Below are 24034 nucleotides of genomic sequence, written 5' to 3' on the forward strand. Positions count from 1 at the left end.
ATACACAAATCCCTGCATTTTTTCTATACTGCCAAAAAGTACATTTCTATGACAACGATTTTGATATGACATATTAAAAGAAAGGCAACAGCTGGCTTGAGAAGAACCAATGATATAAAGCAATTAAGGGTAATATTAGCTCATATTCCAGGACACATTGCATCTGTGGATAGGTAGAAATACGTCACTGCTAATGCACTGCATTTCACAACTTTTAGTTTATAGATGTTTTTGTTCCACCAAAACCCTTGCAATAGCTATAAGATATTGTCAAGTCTGGTAAACGTCAAATACACGTGCTAGTACGTGTCACAGCCACTAGATGGAGCCACAGCCAACATAGTTCAACATGCTGAGGCATCAAGAAATAGTGCTGGATCTGCAAATTACAATACCGAGTACATCAGACGACATTAACCCCCATAACAATTCTGCACAGTCTGCAGCGGTGCTGACTGGAGACCAGTCTCTACCTGACCGGTCTCAACGCTGTGTGTGTCCGTCAGGAAACACGCTGTTTACAAAACAGTTCCAGCAAAATCCACTGATAAATTGCGACGTTAAAACCCTCATGATAACCTCATATTTATTTAACTTAGGATCGTACCTGTGTTTAGTCTAGAAAAAGGTAAATGTGTGCATTTTATTATAAAGTTGTGTATATTTACAGACTGTTGCAAAAACTAAGAAGCTTGTAAACATCAGGTTTAAAACCAAAAGAGCTTTACAAAAACACATTTGAGTGTGCCCTCTCCTCTCGGCTGCACGGGGGCAGCAGCAGCAGCTCTCCAGCCTCAGTCTCCCTCGGTTTAATTCCTCCCCCGTGATCCGCCCTTATTTCCCCTTGCTCTCAGACTTGGAAATAAACTTCCTCCGCCTTGTCTGCTCAGTGATGGGGCTGTGAGGATGCACGGCAATCCTGAGACTTTTTCTTTTGTTTTCATTCAGATTTAGTCCTTTTTTTATCAACCCGTCTGCAGCCATGTTGCGGGTTAAGGTGGAATCGGCGAAAGGTCTGCCTAAAAAGAAAGTGGGACACCCTGATCCAATCACCTCTGTGATATTTAAAGGTAAGGCTCACTGTGAAAAGTGTTGACGTTTAATTTGTGTCTTGTATATGGAGAGACAACACTTGTAGATTAACATTTGGTCTTAAATAAGGATGTAAAGTGTATAGTCGCTCAATTGATTAGACTTTATTCTAGTATGACGTCACTATGGGTCTTTATAGTTAGCTGTTATTTTATCATCCAGTATACATGCAAAAAAACGAATATACAGTAGTTATTTTAAGTTTTCCTTTAGTTGTACAATAGCTGTTGGCAAAATAAGCCTATTGCTATTTTAAGTTAGAAGAAGAAGAATTGGGAGGGATGAAACCCTCTTTAATGGTCACACATGCAGAGCACACAGCACACAGCACACACAGTGAAATTGGCCTCTGTTTAAGTGTCATTGTGGTCATTTGAATGCAGTAGCCTATAATTAAAAATAAAATAAAACTACACAAATTGAGCAAGTTGTATTTCATCACTAAAGATTTCCCCAACATGTCACAGCATTTTTATCCACATAAAGTCCGGCCCAGGTTTGGACCTGCAGTACACATGACAGGACAAGGAATGCTTTGATATAGAGGATAGACATGTTAGAAAATGTTGGGAAATTGGCCTTCAGCTACTGAATGGCATTTCCTCCCTAATGAGGAAACTAAGTTCCTGACAATCAGCCTTATTGCTCTCAGCTGCTTTGTTTACACCCAGATCCTCTTCATCATCAGCCCCAGGTGTGGCAGATTTCCTCTTTTCCTCCTTCCCTTTAACTGCAGCACACTGACACGAACAATTTACATAAAGCGTGCAAAGCTAACCCCATTTAGAGAAGGCAATAACTTAACTCAGGCAAACAAGTGGGTAAAAGGATTTCTGATGTTCACCTATGTTTCCTTATCTTGAGAAATCATGAACCAATGAGTTTTTCTTTCAATGTGTGTATTGTTTTCAGATGAGAAGCAGAAAACAAAATCGATTGACAGTGAGCTGAACCCTGTCTGGAACGAGGTAAATCTCCAAAACACACAAATAAACACACACTTGTTATCCATGCTTCACACCTTTACTTAGATTTTACAGGGAGCTTTGGCAAATAAGAAAAGCAGGAATAGTTTATATATTACAAGAAATCCCCTTTAAATGCATCACATGGTAAACGTATACTGTGACAATCATCATATGACTGTATGGACCATGTCATTAGATTATCTAACTGATTATCTGATGTAGACAAGTCAAGTCTTGTTGTTTTTTTGTACCATACAGACTTAAATAAATCAAGCCAGACTCTCAGAGATATAATTTAAATTCTTTAAATTAGATATCTAATGTTCTGTATCCCTCATCTTGTCTTGCAGGTGCTTGAGTTTGATCTGAAGGGCATTGCATTGGACTATAGCGCCTACATAGATGTGATTGTGAAAGACTATGAAACTATTGGGAAAAATAAGTAAGTGTGACACAAACTGCTGAAACTTCCTGTTAGCGTTGGGTTTTGTGCAACAGATGGATCAAAGGGATGAAAGAGGAGGTGTGTGCCTCACCTTTTTTTAATCTCAACGTAAAGCTTTTCTTGTCTGAACGAAGACTGAGGAATAATTCTGTCTAGTCTGATAGGTTAGCTTACAGTAGCTTTTTCTCTGATTGATGATAATAATTAAGATTGTTCTTGTATAGCACTTTTCATACACAGGCAAAGTGCTTTAACAATATGCACACAACAGAAGAACACATAATATAAGACATGTTAGCATACTTGCAGCACTCTGTCCTTAGACCCTCACATCGTACAAGGAAAAACTTCCAGAGAAACCCCACATAATACATTTGATTTAATGGAATACAAGAAAGTTAAATAGGCAGTGTTTTATCGATATCAGCTTTTTTATTCAGATAAAGCACAGGCGTTATTAAGGTGGCCTCTATCTGAAATACCTTTGCTTAAAAATAAGTATTTGTACATGACACATTTCCACCCCTGTGTTTAGGGAAGACATTATTATTAACACTGGCACAGTAACACACAAGCAGAGTGAGTACTGTGTTATCAGAGTGGCTCTGTGCTTGAGTTATGCTGGATCTCGCAGCCCTGCTGAGACTTGCTGGTTTGTGTGGGCTGACTGATCCTGATTGGGCAACAATGGATGGATGAATTGCTGTTTGTCTTCTGTGTGTCTTGGATTTGTGTGGTGCTCTGTCATGCTAGGACAGGGAAAATGTTACAGGATAGAGTAATGTGGCATTAACTCGCCAAACTATTGTGATGGTGGTGAAGTTGCAATTCATGCAGTAGGAGTGAACTGATTTAAAGGGGCCCTATGATGCTCCGTTTCAGGTGTATATCAGTATGTAGTGTCTCTACTGTGACATGTCTCATGCTTTGTCCGGCCGTGGCTCAGTCAGTAGGGGCTTGGACTGTGAGCCGTAGGGTCACCGGTTCAAGTCCCCGACCAGACCTAATATGGAGTGTGGACTTCTACTTGGAGAGGTCCCAGTGCACCTCCTGCCCTGCCGTGGTGCCCTTGAGCAAGGCACCGGACATCCCCCTTCCCCCCTCACTCCCATTGCTCCCCGGGCGCTGTACAATAGCTGCCCACTGCTCCTAGTACTAGACTCTTGGTACTAGGATGGGTTAAAAGCAGAGAACACATGTCACTGTGTGCTGTGTGCTCTGCACGTGTGACCATTTAAAGAGGGTTTCATCCCTCCCATTTCTTATATATATATATATATATATATTTAATGTTCAAAAAGCTCTTTATTTTTCTCATACTGCCTGTGCTGCAGCACCTCTTTTCACCCTCTGTCTGAAACCAGAGCCCAGTCTGCTCTGATTGGTTAGCTGGCCGGCTCTGTTGTGATTGGTCAGCGGTTTAGAGATGTCCCGCCCCTTAGCCTATCACGTACAATGTGTTGGAGCGTTAGCCAATAGAAGTGTTCCATAGTGATGTTACTAAAGAAAACAAAGGAGTCCAATGGAAGTCAAGCTCCAAAAGCACAACAGGGCCCCTTTAAACCTTACTATCCATCAGACCATTGCATCCAAATGTTTTAAATGGTAAGCTTTAATACAAGTGTTTAAGATAACTGAGCATACAAATGGTTAAATGAGACTTGGATTATACAGTAAGAGTTGTCTGAGAGTTTGTATAACGGGTGTTTTCAGATAGTTTTGCAGCCCAGTATTTTGTATTCATCATTCACTGTGGAGGAGGCATGAGTGTTCTTTAAATAATTCAAAGTAACACCAGAGGAGTAATGGGTTTACAAAATGGTTATTTTATACAGAGGTGCTGTAATGCAAAAAGTTTCCCCAACACAGTTCAAGGTTGTTCTATCCAGAATCACATATGGGACCAATCTAGACCAACCACAAAGAATGCTTCCTCGACAATTACTACGATCAAAGTCGTATGAAAATAACACACATGAAAAGTATCTCGCTCTTATGATTTATGTCTGACAGATCTTATGTAGTGTATTTCTTCTTCTCCTCTTCCTAAGCTTTACATAGTGTAAGTTCCCTCAGTGTCTGGGACAGCCATCACTAAGGGGTGGAGCTTCTGTAATGTTCCTCTCCAGCACTTGAGTCCTTGTTAAACAGAGTAAAGTTTTCCACTGGGCTGGCTCCTCTGACTCACTCCCTAAAGATCCACACAGTGCGAGCAGGAAAAGGACTCCCCTCTTTGGCAAATAGTTTTCCAGCTAGTGTTGTGGGTAATCCATGTTGTCATGGCTACAAGAAGGAGAAGGGGGGGGGGGGCGGCAATCAGTTACTTCTTCTAATTCGATTTTAGAGGGGAATCAGATGATTATAAGACAAAGTTCCCCCTGTAGCACAGTCGATTATAAGTTTGAGAATCACTTGTCAGTTTTACATTTTTTTTTGTCAGTTTCAAAATGTCTCTCTTCCATATTCTTTGGATATGAAATGACAGTTTTTAGAGATTATTTGAGGAAGTAAAGCTATTTTACAGATGATAAATATACTGTCAGGCAATTTAGTAAAACCTCTTCATGGGTAAAATGTAGCATTTAGCTGTTGCAGGTTTCGCTGCTTTAAATTATAGTAATCTTAACATTACAATTATTTATTAACTGGAGGAATGCACGGTAAAGGTTTAACGGCCGGCAGACTTTTAGAAGTCATTGCATGGTTAGCTTCAATCAAACTAAAATGAAAGTAAATGGCCTCTTAGATATTATCATTACCAATAACGATGAGTTTTTCTGCACTGGTGCAATAAATAAAAAAAGAAACTGGATCAAATCTTTACAGGATATGGTTGGAAAAATGCTGAGTATTGTTTCATTTCCCGTGTTAAAAAAACAGACAAGGGGGTCTCAAATATTTCTGGATTTTATAGCCTTGCAGTGCTGAAACCTCTTGATAAATATGACGACATAGCGATAACAGGGAGCTGTTACTGCTCATGTTCACGCCATTTTCACAGATCTCAGTTGAGCTGTATCATCACTCGTCCATCCTAACAGATCGGTGTAAGAAAATGAATTACGACAGGGGAGGATGTTTACTTTATCAACTAAAACCCAGTCGAGGACACTCTTACTCTATGAAGCTGATTTTGTTTAAAATCTTTCCCCTTCCTTTCTCGGATAGTCTAACGTAGTTATTTGGTTTGATGAGGATTCATGATGCCAGGAAAAGTAGAAAGACTAAAAGTTGTAACTTTTTGTTAAAAGTCCGGTGGCATGGAGCACTGCTCTGTTTTTCCACTGCCTACAAGAGGCTGACAATGGGGGAAAAACTGTATCTACTTCCAATAATAACTCCACACACATCATTTCTGTCTGTAGGGAATTGCGATAGTTGGACGCAGGATCTTTTTCAGCTGCAGTGGGATGTTCCTCTGTGACTCACCAGGGCTTGCTGATAGTCACACTGTCTGTTTTAGGTCAGTGTACTTTGTGTTTACAACAAACACAATGGCTAAAGTTATCAGTCTTGGCACATCTTAATGTGTTCACAATACATACAGTGCAGGGCGGTAATGATACCATAACTTTTGGAAGATGTTCTGGCAAGCATCGTTTTTGATACTCGGCTGAAAAGGAAGTTACAAAATGAAAATATCTGAGAAGGGACTCGTTATTAAGGTCACCTAAGCCAACTGTTTGCTAAGGAAAAACTCCAAGTGGATGAGTCATATCCTACCTGAAGCCACTCTTTGTTTAAAGGGGCCCTATTGTGCTCAGTTTCACGTTTCATAACTCTATTCTTTGCTTCTACTGTGACATGTTTAATGTTCAAAAAGGTCTTTTATTTTTCTCATACTGCCTGTGCTGCAGCACCTCTTTTCACCCTCTGTCTGAAACCAGAGCCCAGTCTGCTCTGATTGGTTATCTGGCCGGCTCTGTTGTGATGTCAACCGCGATGTCCTATGCCGTAGCCTACGATGTGTTGGAGTGCTTACCAATAGGTGTGAGTGTTACATAGTGACATCACTACTTCACAGAAATAAACAAAGGACTACAATCGAGGTGTTTCAGGCAGGGCGGAGTGTGTTTTTTTTTATTTAGTTTCATTTGTTGTGATTTTTAGACTTAGCAGGGCCTCTTTAAGGCTAAATCCTCCAAACATTATTGCTGATAACCATTGGAAAACTACACTGTTGTTCCCCCAGTGATAATCGAGGCTACATACCAGGTTTATATAGTCACTGACTCCCCCGGGATTCCCTGTCAGCCTCTTTCCTGTAGCCTTGACTACGAAGCAGGATTTGGGGTTAGCGAGGTGACTTCAGTGTTAACTCTGGGTTTTCAGTCCTGAGCTGGTTCACTTCTTACCGGGGTAGATGTCCATTGTAATTTATGCTGAACTCCCACTCTGCTCCGGGGCATGTTGGAGATAAGAGATCAGCTCAGTGAAAGCACCGCCTGCTGACCAATCAGAGCTCTGTGTGCGGACTTTAAAGCTATCAAGTCATATTACAGGATAGAGGAAACCTATGTTAAACTGGCGTATGAAGGAAAGACGGCTGGCAATTTAAATCGCTGACTGTGTGAACATGTACATTAATAGTGTATCACTGCCCATCTTCACAACGATCTGACTATGCTTATATTTGTGGTAAGCAAGCCTATAATCTGCCATATCATAAATTACCAGAGCAATGCCTACAGTCTGCAGCACTCTGCAGACGTGTCGCATTTCTCATTCATATCCCGTCTTATATTTCCTTATCTGTCAGCTTCTCGCATACTGTATGCAGAAGTGTTATTATAAACACTTAAACGAAACACTCAAATGTAATTTAAAAGTTAGATCAATTGTGTCCCAGTCCTAGATGGGCCAGTGATATCATAAACCTGTTAATTTGCGCATTCAAACAGTCGGGAGTATTTTCACCAGCTGTTCTTCATGCACCTTGTACTGTAGCTGGATTAAGTGTTTAACTCATAGAGGTATAAAGTTTGCCTTTATCCTGGATGATGTGTTTATGTCATGGATGTACGTATACAGTTTAACTTCATATTTGTCTCCAACATGATAGTTAACTTTCATTCGTGAAGTATGACGCTGCGCTGTGTGTACGCTTCTCTAGGTTTCTGATTGGTCAAATGTTGCTAGCCTTTCACGTGAACACGCTCTCAGCCGGACAGAGAAACCATGGCTTAATTTAGCGTCGTTGGACAAGCCGGATAACTCAAAGATATCCAGGGTCTGTTGAACTACATCAGTGCAGGCCTCTGATGTAGTTCTGCCAAAATAATAACTCTCCATCCTGTCTCCTCCCAACATCACTCTTTGTGTAGTGCCCCAAAGCAGTGTGTGTAACCTGATATGCAGCTGGCTGAGTAATTGTATGATTGGATTTTTCATTGGAGCGAAGCACAAATATTATAATTTGTAATGCTTCCATGTTTGCTCACAGTATTTGCTTGTTCTTTGACGTTTCTGTTCAATAAACAACTTTAATTTTCCTTATAGTAGGCGCGTTCAAATGACTTAGTATAGGATCAATTGCCTTCTCAAAACAAGGCAGTGGGTTTTATTTCAACTTTCTTTGTGTGATGACATTATCCATCCAGGCCAAGTTTGTAGCAACAGGGAAAAGAAGACATAATATTAATATTTGGGGTGTTATCAAGTTTTGGATGTTTCTGAATTTGAGTGGTGTCATTGGATCTTGTGTTCGTAGTGAGTAACTGTATCTTGGGGAATTCCTCAAAATAATATTAGTCATTCCTCCCAGAGAATAATTCAGTTTACATCATGCTCTGCATTCCTTCAGCTACATTGTGTTACTATGGACACGATACAATGCATGTTTATTTTAAGCAGCCAAAGACAAACAGAACTGCAAGATTATTATTATTTCTGCAACTCTGCAGTAGCTCAGTTTGTAAGGACTTGTCTTGGGAACTGGAGGAAGCTGGAGAGGTGCCGGTTTGCCTCCATGTCACTGCGAAAGTGCCCTTGAGCAAGGTTTATAGGTCCTGTTTGTGCATGTGTATGTTGGACCTGTGTTTAATGTGTAAAACAACAAAAGAGTAAAAACATTTTTTTGTCTGTGATCAATAAAGTTTGTCATCTTTTCAACCATCATGTTTTGGTTAGAAGTTAGTATCTGTATTGCATTTGACAAATAAGTGGTTTTTAAAAATGTATAATACACTTTCCATTATACATTTAATGCACAAACAATAGAAACATCTGTGTTTTAAATATTTGTACTTCTCATGGTTCATTGGCAACAATTGAGATTTCCCAAAAATATTCTCCGAGCTAATGAAATGCTGTTGTTCACATATTTAGATGGATCATACATTGGGCTGTGTTGTTTTTGGCTGCAGACCAAAACGGACGCAGCGATTAACCACAGCAACTACAAACAGCCTGAGAACAAGTTTTCATGACACTTCATCAGAAGGGCTACTATATTTGTACAGCAAGAGTTCAGTATTATGTATATTAGACGGTTCTCACAAAGACACTTTACCACATTAAGTTTCACTATACATTATCATTTTAAATATGGAGTTAACGGAGGAATGCATTACATTTCAAACCTGAAGTCTGTGTCAGTGATTCACATCATTTTCTTGACAACCGTTTGATTCATTAGATTGTTATCTTCCACTTAAATGTTAATGATTATTCAATTTCTATTTATAAGTAAAGTGTTTTGAGGGAGAAAAGGACTCATTGTGTGATACAGATGTCAAGGATAATGTTTTTCTACCAGGAAGTCCCTGTGATTTTAAGCCATCTTTTTCAGAATACCCTATTGTTATTTGATGACTGGTGAATCAAACGTTGGATAGTTTGAGCGCCTTTTAAAAATTACATTTCATTTACCTGATGCTTTTATCCAAAACGACTCCCAATAAGTGCATTCAGCCATTAAGAAACAAACTAACAAGCAAGAATCCTGCAGGTACATTTCACATAAATAAACCCTTTTTTTTTTTTTAACAAAGATGCAGTCAAACGGGTGAGTTTTCAGTCTGTTCTGTTATCACCCTGTTCTGTTATAGCTTGTCTTTTAAAATGAATAATTGGTTAATGTCAGTCCTCTTGTCACAGACGACTGACGGGTAGCTGGTGTTGACAGTACGCCGGCTCACGGGGTGCGTTTGTTTGTCAGAACAGGCAGGGTTTGTTAGCTTTGGGTGGTGACCTGAGTACAGCGTTTCATCTCTGTTCAGTATGTAACCTGATATCACGTATGTTGGCTGACTTGAACTGCAGCCATGAATTTTCCCGTAATGAATCAGGAAATCAGTGCAGAATTGTCGTCCAAGTCACATGTTATACGCATTTTATACTGAATTCTGACAGTGGATTCAAATTAAAATATTCCCCTGTTGTGTTTTTCCCCAACAGATTCATTGGGTCAACCAAAATCGCTCTGAAAGATCTCGCATCAGGTCAAATGAGATCACTTCCATCCAAAAATGTTGCTCTGGTCAATGAAAGTGGACAGGGTATTGGTGTAAGTGCTTTATACAATATAAGAAACAGAAGAGCTTTTTTGTTATAAAGAAATGAATGTAATCACAGACGATCCAATCATTTCCTTCCAGGCTTCGATCGACCTTGTGATTGGCTACGATCCTCCAGCAAATTTTGCCCCAAACCCCAATGACTCTCAGGAAGGAGACTCCACGGTGGATGCTGGTGTGTTATTCTTGGTCTAGTAAATGTTTACACTTGATTTGAGGAATGCCAGGTATTTTAACATCTTGTTTTTTCTACTAATAAGGTGGTGGTGATGGTGGTGGTGATGGAGGGGATGAGACTCAACCTGATGGGGGCCAGGGTGGCTCCGCAGGGGGCCCCTCGTCCCCAGGTCAGTCCGTTAACCTGCGACAGAAGATTGCCAGATCGCAGAATCGCCACCGACTGGTCAATAAACCTCAGGACTTCCAGGTCAGTTTCAACAAAGACCAATCAATGGTTTAACACGCAGATCAAGAAGAGAAGGGTGTGGGTGTTAGAAAACCTAACAATAAGCAAATTAATGCAAAAACTGTACATTTATCATAACTTTTTAGCATTATTAAAAGAAAAATACCGACTGCAAGAACAAAAATACAGTTTGACCCCTATACATGGATTTATTTTTCTTTAAACTCACATTTAGGTGGTTTCAGGATACCACAACAGTTTAGGTTTTCCCCAGGTTATGTATCTGTACTTCTACTATAAATGTACAATCTTTAAGACTCTAGACTTAGTTTTCTTATGAGTTGTGTCTTGTTTTTTGGATCTCATGGCTTGTGATTTTTCCAGGAATGTTGAAACAGACTTATTTTGTAATATTGTTACCTCTTTCTGCAAAAGGAATTTACAGTTATTTATTTAATTGAAAATCTTTGAGATTATTCCTTTGATCTAAACTGAGATGCTCTTGGTCAGAATCAGTTGCTCTAATGAGTTGTATTTTCATTTCCCCACACTGATGATGTGATATTTTGTCTCCTTCAGATTCGCATAAGAATCATCGAAGCCCGTCAGCTGTCCGGTAACAACGTCAAACCGGTGGTGAAGGTTAGCGTCTGCGATCAGACCCACAGGACGAGGATCAAGAGGGGAAACAACCCCTTCTTTGACGAGGTAATTTAAAAGGAAATAGAAAAGTGTTTGGCCTTGCAGTTATCACTTTTTCAAAGCTAGGTTGTTGACTCTAAATGTTTTATCTTTATCTGTGTTTATCTATATTAAAACTCATCACTTTTCACAGATGTTCTTCTACAATGTCCACATGCTACCATCGGATCTCTTTGATAAGCACATCAGCTTAAGGGTCAGTAAACATGTTGATTTTAAGTTCCTAAAGATCTTTCGATATGTACAAAAATATAAAATGTGACTACTTTTCTCTGCAGGTCTATAACTCATATTCACTGAGGGCTGACAGTCTCATGGGAGAATTCAAGGTACCTGGTTTCATTTCGTCTTACCATTAAATGTTAATAAAAGAATGTGGTTAATGTCTGGCTGATCTGGTTTTGTTCTCACACACAGCTGGACGTCGGTTATGTTTACGATGAACCAGGTGAGTTTGTCACAAACCACAGATTTGTGTGTCATTTACATTCGCTCAGAGGATGCTGTTGTCTGGCTTGTGGATGTCAGAATGTGAAAAGATAATAATCTCCACCGGAAGTAAACCTCTTGGTCGTGTGTGTGTGTATATCTGTCTCTGTCCAAAGCTTATTTGCATACCCCCGGAACCATTAGCCTAGCATATTTTGTGCACATTTATAACGTTATGGCCAAGAACCTACTGTGATTTGAGGTGATTCACATTTTGAAAAACACATTTTATTGTCTAGTTCTTACCGTCACTGACAACTCACTCCTCTTAACCCACCAAAACGGGCCTCAAGTAATCAACAATCGCTTAAGTTAGCATTAGACATTTGCGTCAATCTGCTGAGCTAAAAACAAGCCTCACGTAGTCAGTTGCAGTTCACATTTTGGCCTTTTTTGTTGCTTAAAAACTAACATCCAAAGAAGAGTTTGGTCTCGTTTTGAACCAGAGGAATCGGCAAATTGTAATTCCATACTTGATATGGTTTAAACCCCTAAAGGTGGTTATGATACAAGGTGATAAAGTTGTTATCTTTGCCGCCATTTTGACAGTAAGGGAGCTGGGAGCGACAATTGAGTGAGATTCAACTCTTCTTTGGGAGTTAGTCTTATTGAGTCATTTTGTATAATGTTAAGAGGGGAATATGTTTAGGATCAGGCACAAGGTGTAAAGTGAAGGTGCTTTTAATCCACCTTCATGTGGTTAATCTGTGTGTGTGACCTGTTGCAGCGCACTGTGTTCTGAGGAAGTGGCTCCTGTTGAACGACCCAGATGACTCGAGCTCGGGGTCTAAAGGTTACCTGAAAGTCAGCCTCTTCGTGGTCGGGGCTGGAGACGAGCCTCCGGTACGACTACAGCTCTCTCAGATGACTGAGTCGCTTCCTCTTTCCTCATGTAAATACAGTGGCCGTGCGTCCTTGTTCTGTTTCATGAACTCCATTCTGTTCTTCCTTTGTGACACGATGCAGGTGGAAAAGAGGGATTCAAATGACGATCAGGACGACATCGAGAGTAATCTGCTGCTGCCGGCTGGTGTGACTCTGCGATGGGCCACCTTGTCCCTGAAGGTGTTCAGAGCTGAGGATGTTCCCCAGAGTAAGACGCTTATTTCAGATTTGTGACAAAGCACTTCAAAGTGAAGCGTTGTGGTTCCCAAACAAAAAACAAACACTTTTTTTCTCATTTTCCACACTTTTTCTTGTCAATTCACCACTTTCATTTGGGAGAATATCCTAGTTTGTCGCCCGTCAATATACAAGTTATATATTTTTCTTCAAAATATTAGCCTATTCCACTGGTTCTGTCATTTTTTCTTTTTACCTACAATGACCCGAATATGCCTTTTTCTTTTCTTAGATCTACACAAGATGCAACTATACGGTTTAAAAAATTATGATTTGTGTTTTCCAATGTTTTCTCATTTCAGTGGATGATGCATTCGTCCAGACCGTGAAAGAGATATTTGGAGGAGATGCAAACAAAAAAAACCTGGTGGATCCTTTCTTAGAAGCTCGCTTTGCTGGACGAAAGGTTTTTGATCACTTTGTCTCTTTTTAACTCGATACAACATTGTTTTGTGTCACGAGAGAGAAGCTGATGTGTCCTTTCTGTCTCCAGCTGTGCACCAAGATCATCGAGAAGAATGCAAACCCAGAGTGGAACCAAGTGCTGAACCTCCAAGTCAAGGTAACATGTTCTCCACCAAGCACAGAAATAAGAAAGTCATAGATTATGGTTTATTTGAACCTGCTTCTTATGTTTTCTGTAGTTCCCCTCCATGTGTGAACGTGTCAAACTGACAGTATTTGATTGGTAAGTCAAACTATTTTTGTTTCAGAGATTGTAGCCTGTGTGATTTTTGTTCTTGGGGTTGAGAAAGTGCACCACAATATTTCTGCAGTGTGGTCAGCTGTGTACTGAATGTGTGTTTCCATGCAGCATTACCAACCACATGAGAATAATGTCTGACTCAGTCTCTGCAGGCCGCTCCCTTCCCCTCAGTAAATGCTCTGGGATCCTGTTGGCTCATTTTCATTATTGTTCGCTTCTGAGCGGTGCGATAACTCGGGTCCAGGAAGGCTGAAGAGAAATAAGTGCAAGAGGAAATGTTAGAAAAACTCTGTGCCCCAGAAGGTGTTGAAAAGTCAGATCCCAGAGCCAATAAACACATTGTTGAAACCATGTAGAGAAATTTTATTTTTTCTATTCCACATACTTCTTATATAGCTAGAGAAAAAGCAAGAGCATTGCAACACCCCTACACTGTGGATTGTGCGTGTTCTCGTGAACATTTAATCACGAGTGCAGTTTAATATACAGTATAAATTAATATACATTTGCCGTGTGTGTGATTGCAGGGATCGTATAACAGGAAATGACGCTATCGGCACCACATACCTGAACCTGTCCAAGATAGCCTCTTCTGGTGGAGAGATAGAAGGTATGATATAAGGGTTTGAAATATAAATAAATGTTTGATCGGCATATCGCCTAATTTGTCTGGGTCTTTTATGAAACCCCCCCCCCAGTAATTGTAATTGTTTTAACATGTAAATGGTACTTGAATTGTCCTTTTTCTCCTGGAATAGAGGAACATGCGGGAAGTGGGGAAATGCCGTCATACGAAGGTTCAACTGTGCTCTTTATTGTTCTGTGTTGCATGAGATGTAACGAGTTAAAGCATGTTGTGCGCGCTAATCTGCTGATTAAGTCAAAGTCTGTGCGTGCCGTGCACATTGCTACTGAGGCTGCGCCATGCTCTGTTTTAATGTTTGTAGAAAGATTTGTGTTTTAATGTTTGTAGAAAGATTTGTGTTTAACTTGTCTGCCACCTGCTTACTAAGCGTCCACTTTTTCCAACCCAAATCTTTGCACCACCAACGCCTGGAATGCAGCAATACTAACATGAAAGCTTTGCTGAGCTTTAGTCTAATTATGAAGAGGTGCTAAGTCTTATCTTCATGTCTCCTCAGCGAACACAGGGCAGTCTGAGGTGGGTTTCCTTCCCGTCTTCGGGCCGTGCTACGTCAACCTGTACGGCAGCCTGAGAGAGTTCAGCGGCCTGCCAGACCCCTACGAGGATCTCAACTATGGAAAGGTAGGGAACATTTGACTTTTTTAAGACTTGTATTCTCAATTCTACAAGTATATCCATATCCCACAATCGAAAGACACATTTTATACTTATTTAGGTCTTAATGTGTGCATATGTATAAATGTGTCTTTTGATTATGTATATAGGTATATACATATTTATTTCGTACACACAAACTGAAATATTGACAATAAAGTTGCATCCCCTTTTCCTGTCTCCATCAAGGAGGTTATTTTTTTACGTTTAGCTTGTTTGTTCGCAGCATTAAGAAAATTGACTGGCTTGATTTCCATGAAACTTAGTGGAATAGTTTAGCAAGGGCTATAAAAAAAACATAAAACTTTGAGGCAGATCAGAATCAAAGTTATGAAAAACAACTTGGTGTAGGTCTGCACTGTCCATGTTCCATTCTAGTTGAAGTTGAAGAAAATGTCTTTGCAGGGCGAAGGAGTGGCGTACAGGGGCAGGATCCTGGTGGAGCTGTCCACTAAACTGGAGGAGAAAGCGGACAAAACGGTAGACTGCATCCACAGCGACGACATCCTGGTGGTGCAGGTACTGTGACTCTTCATCCTCTGCGTGACACCTGACAGAATGTCGTTGATTTAAAAACATTTGTAACTTCTCCTTCCCTTTTTCTGTTGTCTTCCCCACATCAGAAGTACCAGCGGAGGAGGAAGTACAGTCTGTGCGCGGTCTTCCACAGCGCCTCCATGATACAGGAACCAGGAGAGCCAATCCAGTTTGAGGTCAGCATCGGTAACTACGGCAACAAATTGGACACCACCTGCAAACCGCTGGCCTCCACCACTCAGTATAGCTGTGCAGTGTTTGATGGTAAGTAAGGTAGCCATGTGATGTGATAAATTATCCTAAATGCATGTTAAATGTGCTGTCCTGGCAAGAGGATCTTTTTTTAATTGGTGTGTTATTATCTCCAAGGTAACCACTACTATTACCTGCCATGGGCGGACACTAAGCCGGTGGTTGTGGTTCTCTCTTTCTGGGAGGACGTCAGCCACCGCCTGGACGCTGTCAACATCATCCTCTACATCACTCACCGCCTGGTAACACTGCTTCATCCTGTCATCCACATTAACCCGGAGTTATGATTTATTGTAGGCCATTATAGCATACTGTAGTGAACTAATGTTTGGAACGTGTGTGAAAATGTGTGAGCGAGAGTGTAATCCTCACCTTATTCTGCTGTTGTTGCAGCAATCCAACCTGGAGCTGTTTAAAACCGCCATCCTGGCTAAAGTCTCCGACAACAAACTCGTAGAGGTGTGGCTGAAGTTGCTCAATCAGCTGATTGAAGACCTGGAAAGGTAAACTGTTGACTGGGTTTAAGCCAAAGATCATGTCTGTTGTCTGTGGGTCATTTTAATGTAAGGAAATGTCAGATGAGCCCAAGAGAGACAGACGAAGGAAGTCAAATGTATTCAGATGCACCAAAAAACAAATGAAACAATAATGGTTATAAGGGTTTACTCGTTCATTACTTAGTATAACTTAGTAACTTAATATTGACTGCACCTTTTTGCTTAATTTAAATGTATTTAAACGATGTTAATTCTGTATGTAGTGCCTGAAAAAGCTTTGGCTTAATTGAAGCTAATGTTCTTCCTTGGCTGTTCCTCAAGTTGATTGCATACATTGTAAGTCACTAAATGACATGTAATGTAAAGTGTAATCTCAGTCTGTGTCTTATTTCAACTAATATTAAATATAAATGACAATAATGGGATTTAATTCATAACTAGGACAAATATTTTTCCAATTTTTGTCTCTGCTCTCCTCCAGTCTCACGACACCGGAGCTAGAGGGCCGCTCCAACCTGACCTCTCTGGACTTCCAAATCAAGAAGCTGCGCGACAGCACTTTGAAAACAATCAAGAAGGGAGCCAGATGCATGTTGGAGGAGGCGAGGGAGATCGCTGACACTCTGCCTGACTTAGAGTCCTGGGCGGAAAAACTCCAACAGCTGGCTGATGAGGTAAACTGAGACTTTAGACAAAGGGAGACCTCAAATCTAATTTCCCAAATGTGCCTGTCATTGACTCTGCATTTGTTCTCGTCCAGCCTCAGAACAGCATGCCGGATGTGATCATCTGGATGTTACGGGGGGAGAAGAGAGTGGCTTACAGCCGAATGCCCGCTCACCAATTCCTCTACTCCACATACAGTGAGCAGGCTTGCGGGCAGCACTGTGGAAAAACAAAGACCGTCTTCTTAAAGGTACACATCTACAGACCAAAAAAGTCGAACTTGATGTAGTAATACATTCTATTAGATTGTGTCTGAACAGATTTAAGTGTCTGTCGGCTAAATAAATAATTTGAAACCTAAGGGTATCAGAAATACTTTATTGATCCCCAGGAAGAAATTGGAATAGAATACTAGTCAAACTGTACAGTCAAAAATAATTGAATGCTGTTGAATTATTGTACACAATTGGTGTACTGCTAAGTTATTAAAGCAAAGTTAAATATATTTACAAGTAGTTGGGTTATAGTTGCATCTGCCGACTAAAAGGCTCTGCACTAGAATAATTTTCTCTGAAACACGGCATCTATTGCACGTCTGTCCGTCCTGGGAGAGGGATCCCTCCTCTGTTGCTCTCCCTGAGGTTTCTCCCATGTTCCCCTTTAAACTGTGGGGTTTCTCTCTGGAAGTGTTTCCTTGTACGATGTGAGGGTCTAAGGACAGAGGGTGTCGTATTGTCATACTGATATTCTGTACAAACTGTGAAGTCCACTGAGACAAATGTAACATTTGTGATATTGGGCTATATAAATAAACATTGATTGATTGAAATCATAATGCTAATTTGATTGATTTTCTTGTTTGTTTCCTTCAGTATCCCATGGACAAGAACAAGGGGCTGAAGGTGCCAGTTCAGATCCGGGTGAACATGTGGCTCGGTCTGTCTGCGCACGAGAAGAAGTTCAACTCCTTCTCTGAGGGAACCTTCAGCGTGTTTGCAGAGCTGGTAAATCCCTGCTAAATTCAAAGTAATTGTATTTCAGCCGTCTGTCAGCTTCTAAAACTAAGCATGTCCGCGTTTGCCTTGCAGTATGAGAACCAGGCGGCGGTGTTTCGGAAGTGGGGGACCACGGGACTAGTGGGGCGACACAAGTTCTCAGACGTTACGGGCAAACTGAAGCTGAAACAAGAACACTTCATGCCCCAGAGAGGATGGGAGTGGGAGGACGACTGGTTCATCGACCCGGAGAAAGCGTGAGTATCACTGGATAACCGTTTGGCATCTATCTTTCTGTGAAATACCAAGACAAACAGACCAAGGGAATACCTTGTGATTTGTTCTTTCAGAATACCATCTAGTTACATATCGGGGGGAAAAACTTGAGTTAATGTAATTGAAGTTGCACTGCTGATTATAGTGGTTGAATGTGGTCTCTTTCCACTGAAGGCACACATTAGGTGGACCTAACTGGAGGAAGTGGGTCTGCTCTGTTTACATTCCTCCCATGCTTTAGACCATGATGTGATGTCAAAGTACCAGCCTGTGTCAGGAAGCTATTTACACCTTATCTACAAATCTCCAATCTTGGCTTATATTTATATTTATAATTGTTTATTTTTCCATGCTAACGTCATAAGTACATTTCTGTGAGCAAGTACCTCACAAGCACTGACTGTTGTATTTCCGCTATGTACAGATATGTGACAATAAAGGAAAAAGGCTGAATAAAATTAATGCAGATTAATTCATAAAACGCATTAGAAGACATCTTGTTTTATATTATCTAACAGTTTGCAGTCATCTGCTTATCATAAGTGAACTACTACAATATATGGACAGTAACACACTTTTAAAACTTCAATTTCATGTGTGGCCAACAGTTGGGTTACTCTTGTAAACACAGTCTCTGTCAGAACATGCAAACCCTTTCTTTCTCAGGCTGCACTTCACTTTGCAAAATGTGTGGTTGCATTGGTGTCTTTTCTGGCACTGCCATGAGAGGGTGCCATAGTTCACACATATGTCCTTTTGTAAAATGTGTGTGTAAAGGATGGTACAGTACTTATGTCTGCCTTTGTGTTTCAGTCTCCTAACAGAGGCAGATGCAGGACACACTGATTTCATGGACGAGGTGTTTCAGAATGAGACTCGCTTCCCCGGTAGAGAGTGGAAGGAAGCCTCGGAGCCCTTCACCGATGTGGTGAGAACAACATGCTCGCATGCAAATAGTGTGCAGGGAGGCTTAAAATATAACACAAACACAAGCACAGTTCATATGTTACCTCTTCCCTGTGACACACAACTACAGAAACCCGTAGAGGCAAGAGGGGAAAACTAAAACCTTTTTTCTAAATCTGATCCAAATAGTGTTCAGGACTTAAAGGTAGGGTAGGTAATTCACTTCAGAAACACTTTTTGTTATATTCCATGGAATGCTTTTAACATCCCGATAGCAATGAATATATTAAATGCTTTGACAATATGTCATCTGTGGAAGCCGTGGCGCTGTAAAAAGCACGACCAATCATCTGAGCCGACCTGGGTTAAAATAACTGGATGGCCTACCTGCCTGTCAGCCTTCCATCTGTGCACAAACTTATCTGGTGCCCTCATTGGTCGTGTGCGCGTTCGTGTGTGTTGGAGGAGGGGCTCTGTAAGGAAGTCTGAAGGAAGGGGCAGATTTTTTCCGGTTGTGTACTTTCAAATTCTAGCACACTCGAGCTGGTTTCTCCATTCTTACCTACCCTACCTTTAAGGGGCGGTGGAAATAAAATAAGGTTTTGCTTTTCCCTAAATGTCCTTTAGAAGTTTAGCCAGGTAAAAAAACGTTGCTTGGGAAATCCTGAAAAATAACGATCTTGGAACCTTTTATTCCAAGGTTAAGAAAAAAAAGTAACTAAAACATGGTATCGGACAGACTTCTTTTACCCCCAAGCAGAGTAATATCTGACCTTTTGTAGGTCGGCCAAAACACAGGAGTAGGCCAAAACACATGAAGAATATGACCAAACGATAAAATTAGCTAACTGAGGTTTTTTGTTGCACAGAATGGAGAGAAGAGCCGTAACCCCGGAGAGTTCGACTGTCCTACGGGTTGGATGTGGGAGGACGAGTGGTCTGTGGACGACAACAGAGCCGTGGATGATCAAGGTGCAAACATTTATCTTAAAGGTCCCATGTCATGCTTTTCCGGTTATTACCCGTCCCCTTGAGCCGTTACGTTAACGGCCTCACACGCACTCAATCTTTTCTCCGCTGCAGCTCCGCCAATTTCTCCTCCCTGAGACGGCGGGACGCGGCGAGGCTGTGAGTTTGTGTGTGAGCACACACACAAACTCCCAGCCAGGCTGCGTGTGTGTGTGTGTGTGTGTGTGTTCGGGCTGGTTTCGCTGTGTCTCGCTGTCTCGCAGACGGCCACTGGGCTCATAGGGAGGGGGGGGGGCAGGAGCTCCAACAAGGCGTTTAGGACAGAGATTGCTGTGCCAGAGTTACAAAATACAATAAACACAGCAGCATAATAGTAAAACTGTACACACAAATTGCAGTGAAAAAAGCAATTAAATGGTGTTCTTTCAGCTGTTTAGAGTCATACATAGTCATTCACACAGGCAGCATCGGCTCAAAACTACTAAATTGTGATGCATGTTTTTATGAATGTCTTTTTTCCCAGGGCTCTGACTTACTCCTTGCTAGCTCATAATGATAATCATAAAATTGAACTCACATGGTGAAATGTAAACCATGTGTTCTTGTTTCTAAACAATAATGAATCCATTTGTTTGTGTGCGCTCCACAGGATGGGAGTATGGAGTCACTATTCCCCCAGCTGACCAGCCTAAGTCCTGGGTCTCTGCGGAGAAAGTTTACCACGTCCACCGCAGGAGACGACTGTACCGACCTCGCAAGAGAGCAGCGCATCCTGCAGGAGGCCCTGTGCAGGTCAGCAAAGGACAGTGCTTTGTATCTAATTGTTAGGAAAATATCACTCGTCACTGGCTTAAGTTTCAATAATCAGGATCCATGTATTTATTATCCTCTCAAGAATGGAAGTAGTCATCACATACAGAGCATTTGGTACAACTAGTTCCTGAACAGTGTCCTTCACATGCTGATATACAAGAGAGGGAGTTACACAGTCACAAGATGGAGGAATACCGGTTCAAAGCAGTATTCTATGTTTAGTTCAGATTAGCTAAGGCCTGCGTAAGCAATAAACATGACAGTCATATGTCATCTCCATAGAGGCTGAATCATCATGTTAATCACATAGCTATCATATGCCTAAAACAGTCCTGACGCTCTTCTATGTAATCATACATCCTGTTACGTACACAGCTACATAGGGCCTTTGTTATCATGTGCTACTCTGATATTGGAAGAGTACATTCAGTATTTTCCCAACACTAATGTAGCATCATTTATTAAAGGAAGCTAATTGTGCACATTCTGATCATGTGACAAAGATGGATTAAGACTAATATCCAAGTGTCTTTTCTTCTATACTTTCTAATGCAAAAAAAAAGCATTACTAATGATTGCAGTCAGATTTTCAATTAAATAAAACACGCTATTTGTTCATCTTTGCTCACAGAAGAGGGACCAAGGTGACCCTGAGGGCTGGGAATTCTCCTCTCTGATTGGCTGGAAGTTCCACAGGAAGGAGCGTTCCTCCGATACCTTCCGGCGAAGGCGCTGGAGGCGGAAAATGGGGCCAGAGGACCGGCTAGGAGCATCCGCCATCTTCCAACTGGAGGGGGCACTAGTGAGTAAAAGGATAATGAATGTTTTATTTGAGGATCTTTCACAAAGGTAGTTTGAATATGGCTCTAATATCAGAATGAAACACAGTAGCCATTCACATGAGTCAGAGAGAACTAGTTTGCATAAAAGCATGAACCGGATCTGAGTCAACAAATATTTACCTATGTATTAAATAACTTTTGCTTTCTCTGCAGGGCGTGGATACAGAGGAAAAGGACTCCAAGTCAGACGTCACCAAGCTGTTTGGTGCTAACACGCCCACTGTGTCCTGCTGCTTTGACAGTGAGCTTTGCATATAATATCACATATGAATAATCATGCACAAATAAACATGTAAACATAAATATATTCAACTGAATGTTTTGTTCCCGCAGGGTCACACTTGTACCATCTCCGTGTCTACGTCTATCAGGCTCAGAACTTGGCATCTATGGACAAAGATAGTTTTTCTGGTAAAATCCTACTTTAAATTTGATTCAATTATGACTTTCCAATATGGATTTAAAGTGCTAAATCTAAAATAAGATGAGTCTTAATGCAAAAATAGCTGCTAATGATGGATGTGAAAGGTGACTCTTTAACCATGCATGTTTTTTCCTTTGCAGATCCGTATGCACACGTCTCCTTCCTGCACTTCAGTAAGACAACAGAGAAGCTGAAGGCGACCCTGAACCCGACCTGGGACCAGACTCTGATCTTCAGCGAAGTGGAGATTTACGGAGACCCACAGAATATCGCTCAGTGCCCCCCCGATGTGGTTCTGGAGTTCTACGACAACGACCAAGTGGTACGTTTGTTTTATAAATACATTGTTAATGCGAGCGATTTTTGTACAAAGCGAGGCGACATTCAAATGAATTCCACAGTGGTGAACAATTGGTTCCTATTGTCCAACACCATGTCAATGCAGCATACGTCTAACTGTGGATAATTACAGATGGTAGCTATAGGGAAAAACAAAGCGAGACGTATTTCCCCTTAGAAACTATAATGTATGAAAACACAAATAACCACTTTGTTTTGAGAACACCTGACATGTTGTGTTCTCCCCAGGGGAAAGATGAGCTGCTGGGCCGCAGTGTTTGCACTCCGATGGTGAAGCTGAACGCCAGCATGGATCAGACTCCCAGACTGCTGTGGTACCCCATCATCCAGAAAGGTCAAAAGGCAGGAGAGGCCCTGCTGGCTGCAGAACTCATCCTTAAAGACAAGGTTTGTCCAGAAAGTAGTGGATAAATTACAACTTTACAGTATTTAAAACACAACTGTGTACTCTAGGATTGTTGTTTGACATTAAAGTAGAGTTGAAAAAAGTTTTTTTAAGTGAAATTCTCTGTTTCCGCTATAATTGGCCAGATCTCCTTGGTAAAATAGATATTTGATGCCAATTGGATAATCCTGGTTAAGAAAGGCTTTACACAAAAAATAATCCACACTCTTCTGTCTTTAGACGGGCGAGTCAGACCTTCCTCTGCTTCCCTCAAAAAAATCAGAGAACATCTACATGGTTCCTCAGGGCATCCGGCCCGTGGTGCAGCTCACGGCTGTGGAGGTAACACACAACCTTTAGACTGTCACTCTGAGCTGAGGTACATCATTAGACTAAAATATGACATTACTTGTGCGTGTCTCTGTGTTTAGATCCTGGTATGGGGCCTGAGGAACATGAAGTCGTACCAGCTGGCCTCCATTTCCTCCCCCAGCCTGGTGGTGGAGTGCGGGGGGGAGAGGGTGGAGTCGGTCGTCATCAAGAACATGAAGAAGAGCCCCAACTTCCCGGGATCTGTCCTCTTCATCAAAGTGGTAATTGCACGTTTTAAGCATTTTTGGTCATTATCGGGATCACATTATGAATCAGAAATATTTTGGCTGAATTTTCATGAAGTTTTCAAACTGTCCCGTGCCTTTTTCACAATACTATTTTATTTTTTTCCTTTTTTCTCGAACATTGCCCAACATTAGACATATGGCAGATTACAAAATAATGCTAAAAAAAAATAAAAAAAGTGTCCAGTTACTAGAAATCAGTTTAAAGTACAGACCAAGAATATAATTGCATTTGCAAAATAACAAATTCAACAAAAATACAACAAAAGCACATCCCCAACAGAGCAGAGTACAGCTTACAATTCTCCAAATTGATTAACCATATCAAATACTATTTTCTTAACTTCCCATCCAGCTCCTTCCAAAGGAGGAGATGTACACCCCGCCCATCGTGCTGAAGGTGATCGACCACCGTCCGTTCGGCAGGACTCCGGTGGTCGGGCAGTGCACCATCACCAGCTTGGAGCAGTTCAGATGTGACCCTTACATCATCACTGCAGAGGGAGCCATGTCTAACAAAAGTAAGGAGGTATCCAACACACAAATACAATTTAGACATAAAGACTTGTTCTAATGTTGGTCTCTCACTATTTCCAGTGACTCTGATGGCTTCTCCTTCCGGTCATCTCGCTATTAACATGGAGACCAGACCACTGCTAGAAACTCAGGTAAACTCGACCCCTCTACAACAGCATATTCCTCGTGTTGTTTGTTACTAGTTTCTGTAATTTCTTTCCCTTTGTCACTA

The 24034-nt window shown here is 41.1% G+C and overlaps 1 protein-coding gene across 6 annotated transcripts in view; it reads left to right on the top strand.

Moving 5' to 3' along the window:
* The first annotated feature begins 867 nt into the window (after window positions 1–867).
* Window positions 868–24034, top strand: part of LOC117473496 (myoferlin-like) — a 30728-nt gene continuing 7561 nt past the window's right edge. For 3 of the 6 annotated variants that reach the window (XM_034119091.1, XM_034119095.1, XM_034119096.1), the window contains exons 1-38: window positions 868–1070; window positions 2005–2060; window positions 2411–2502; window positions 9904–10012; window positions 10104–10197; window positions 10283–10449; window positions 11008–11136; window positions 11264–11326; window positions 11409–11459; window positions 11548–11578; window positions 12347–12462; window positions 12586–12712; window positions 13044–13147; window positions 13235–13303; window positions 13386–13429; window positions 13975–14057; window positions 14206–14244; window positions 14590–14714; window positions 15153–15266; window positions 15371–15548; window positions 15654–15778; window positions 15930–16039; window positions 16515–16707; window positions 16794–16949; window positions 17572–17703; window positions 17788–17951; window positions 18784–18898; window positions 19746–19848; window positions 20495–20637; window positions 21290–21460; window positions 21654–21741; window positions 21834–21911; window positions 22065–22246; window positions 22513–22671; window positions 22910–23011; window positions 23101–23262; window positions 23642–23807; window positions 23884–23954. In XM_034119091.1, coding sequence (XP_033974982.1) covers window positions 983–1070; window positions 2005–2060; window positions 2411–2502; window positions 9904–10012; window positions 10104–10197; window positions 10283–10449; window positions 11008–11136; window positions 11264–11326; window positions 11409–11459; window positions 11548–11578; window positions 12347–12462; window positions 12586–12712; window positions 13044–13147; window positions 13235–13303; window positions 13386–13429; window positions 13975–14057; window positions 14206–14244; window positions 14590–14714; window positions 15153–15266; window positions 15371–15548; window positions 15654–15778; window positions 15930–16039; window positions 16515–16707; window positions 16794–16949; window positions 17572–17703; window positions 17788–17951; window positions 18784–18898; window positions 19746–19848; window positions 20495–20637; window positions 21290–21460; window positions 21654–21741; window positions 21834–21911; window positions 22065–22246; window positions 22513–22671; window positions 22910–23011; window positions 23101–23262; window positions 23642–23807; window positions 23884–23954 — 4299 coding nt within the window. In that variant the 5' untranslated portion in view covers window positions 868–982. The remainder of the gene's footprint in view (window positions 1071–2004; window positions 2061–2410; window positions 2503–9903; window positions 10013–10103; window positions 10198–10282; window positions 10450–11007; window positions 11137–11263; window positions 11327–11408; window positions 11460–11547; window positions 11579–12346; window positions 12463–12585; window positions 12713–13043; window positions 13148–13234; window positions 13304–13385; window positions 13430–13974; window positions 14058–14205; window positions 14245–14589; window positions 14715–15152; window positions 15267–15370; window positions 15549–15653; window positions 15779–15929; window positions 16040–16514; window positions 16708–16793; window positions 16950–17571; window positions 17704–17787; window positions 17952–18783; window positions 18899–19745; window positions 19849–20494; window positions 20638–21289; window positions 21461–21653; window positions 21742–21833; window positions 21912–22064; window positions 22247–22512; window positions 22672–22909; window positions 23012–23100; window positions 23263–23641; window positions 23808–23883; window positions 23955–24034) is intronic. The other 3 variants (XM_034119094.1, XM_034119097.1, XM_034119093.1) reach the window with 2 other exon arrangements.

This window comes from Trematomus bernacchii, unplaced genomic scaffold (assembly GCF_902827165.1).
Source record: "Trematomus bernacchii unplaced genomic scaffold, fTreBer1.1, whole genome shotgun sequence".
NCBI lineage: Eukaryota > Metazoa > Chordata > Actinopteri > Perciformes > Nototheniidae > Trematomus > Trematomus bernacchii.